Source organism: Eimeria tenella, genomic scaffold, assembly GCF_000499545.2.
Source record: "Eimeria tenella Houghton genomic scaffold, Eth_scaff1430, whole genome shotgun sequence".
Lineage (NCBI taxonomy): Eukaryota > Apicomplexa > Conoidasida > Eucoccidiorida > Eimeriidae > Eimeria > Eimeria tenella.
In genome coordinates this window covers 96-2,472 of record NW_013543896.1, presented here as the reverse complement: position 1 = coordinate 2,472, position 2,377 = coordinate 96, and the positions used below count along the sequence as shown (strand labels likewise).

The 2,377-nt window shown below is 59.8% G+C and overlaps 1 protein-coding gene across 1 annotated transcript; it reads right to left on the bottom strand.

Moving 5' to 3' along the window:
- Positions 1 to 390: 390 nt before the first annotated feature.
- ETH_00015615 (uncharacterized protein) lies at positions 391 to 2,146 on the bottom strand (the record flags this gene model as incomplete). The annotated part of the gene is made up of 1 exon (XM_013379109.1): positions 391 to 2,146. A coding segment is annotated over one exon (1,756 nt), but the record flags the coding sequence as incomplete, so codon positions are not given.
- Positions 2,147 to 2,377: the final 231 nt, after the last annotated feature.

The window sequence follows — 2,377 nt, the reverse complement described above, 5'->3', positions numbered from 1 at the left end:
ATCAAATAGACTGCATGCAAAGACGCACTCAACTCCTGCTGCTGCTGCTGCTGTTGCTGTTGCTGCTGCTGCTGCTGTTGCTGCTGCTGCTGCTGCTGCTGGTTTTGGGGCCACTTGGCGTTCACGAGGTACACGGAGCCGCCCGCGGGGTGGCCGGGCAAGTCCGACAGCAGCAGCCGCTTCTTTACTAGCAGCAAACCTGAAGCAGCAGCAGCAGCAGCAGTAGCAGTAGCAGCATTAAGCTCAGTAGACGCAGCAGCGGAAAGAGCAATAGGTCAGGTAGGCAAGCAGCAGCAACTACATCAGCAAACAAAGCAGCAGCAGCCGCAGTAAATTCTGCAGCACGGCAAAACGCAGCAGCAACAGCAGCAGCAGCAGCAGCTCGTGTACCTGCAGACCCTGTGCCCCCCAGGAGTTTATGTGGGGAGAAGAAAACGGCATCTGGAGCAGCAGCAGCAGCAGATACTGCTGCTGCTGCTGCTGCTGCTGCAGGAGATGAGGTGTTGGTGTCTGCTGCAGCAGCAGGACACAGCCAAGGGTGCGAAAACAGCAAGCGTGGGGGGGCCTCCTCCTCTTCCTGCTGCTGCTGCTGCTGCTGCACCTGCTGCTGCAGCGGGTTAAAGTCAATGGGGACGTGTGCTGCTGCTGCTGCAGCATCAACAGCAACGAGGCCCCCGTGAGCATGCACCAGCTTGCACGCAGCAGCTAGAGTAGCAGCAAACGCGGAAGCTTCGCTGCTGCTGCTGCTGCTGCTGCTGGTGCTGCTGCTGCTGCTGCTGCTACCTACAAACCTGCGGCTGGCTAACAAAGTCCCCGTGACATTTCCTGCTGCAGAAAGGAGACAGACAGGGATGAGGCAGACCTTTTGCTGCTGCAGATCTAAGGCAGCAAAATATGACTCGAAGCCACTGTAGCAGCAGGTAGGGCCCTTGCTGCTGCTGCTGCAGCAGCTGCTGCTCCACCCCGGCTGTACATGCTGCTCTAGTAGCTGCTGCTGCTGCTCGCCTCTGCTGCTGCCGCTGCAAGCTTCGCAACAGTCTTCCCCGTCTTCGGCCGTCCCTTGCTGCAGCTCTTCCTGCTGCTGCTGCTGCTGCTGCTGTTGCTGCTGCTGCTGCTGGTTATACCGAGAGCAGCAGCGGGAAAGGCGCCGCAGCAGCCGCTTGAGTCCCCACAGGCAAAGGCCACCTGTTGCAGTATCTAAAGACAGCAGCTGAAATGAGTATGAGACACCTGCTGCTGCTGCAGCTGCTGCTGCTGCTGCTGGGCCTGCTGCATCAGGGCCTCCTGTTGATGTGCTGCAGGAGAGGGAGTCTTGAGGCCAGCAGTAGGCCCCCGCTTGAGCTGCTGCTGCTGCTGCTGCTGCTGCTCCAGCTCGGCTCTTCATGCTGCTGCAGTAGCTGCTGCTGCTGCTGCTGCTGTCCTGCCGTGTCTGTACAGCTGAAAACGGCAGCAGCAACGAGTGGTGGCCTGTGGGGTCGCAAAGGAATATGACGTGCACGTGGGGCTTCTGCTGCTGCTGTTGCTGCTGCTGTTGCTGTTGCTGTTGCTGCGGCTGTGTCTCCTGTTGCAGCAGCTGCTGCCCCTGCTCAGTCTGCTGCTGCGGCTCTTCACGCTGCCCAGCTTGCTCCAGTCCCTGCCCCCCCTCTTGTCCTCCCTGACCCTCTTCCTGCTGCTGCTGCTGCTGCTGCGCTGCAGCAGCAGCTTCTATATCTGTTATTGCATGCACATACAAGTGCCGCCGCGCATGCAAAGAAGTCTTGAGGCGGCAGCAGCAGCGGCGGCAGCGAAAAGAGCCCCAGCGGTCTTCTTCAAAAACCTCGCTGAAGGCCTGCAAATAGCTTTTGCTGCTGCTGCTGCTGCTGCTGCAGCTGGGATTGGCTGCAGCGACAGCAGCTGCGGCGGCAGCGGCCTGAGGGCCTGACAGCAGAGACACAGCTGCCGCTGCAGCAGCTGCAGTCGACGCCGCACCAGCTGCTGCAGCAGCAGCTGCTGCTGCCTGCGTCTCCTCAGCTGCAGCAGCAACCTGCGGGGCCCCCAGCAGCAGCAGCTGCAGCAGCTTTGCTGCTGCAGCAGATGCCCCAGAGCCACAAAAGTAAAGGGCGTCCCCGGGGCCTGCATTGAAGTACTCCTTCGCTATTTGACGCGCCTGAAAACTCCGAACCCTAAACCCTAAACCCTAAACCCTAAACCCTAGCTGCCAAAGAGCCATTGGTGCCCTCGGGGCCTAGAGTTCCTTCCGGGCGACGAACTAGGGTTTAGTTGGGACCTTAGCGAGGGGAGCCTACCGCCTAGGGTCTAAAGAGCATAGGGTTTAGGGTTTAGGGTTTAGGGTTTAGGGTTTACCTCGCGGACAAAGTAAGTGGCCTGCCGCCCCAAA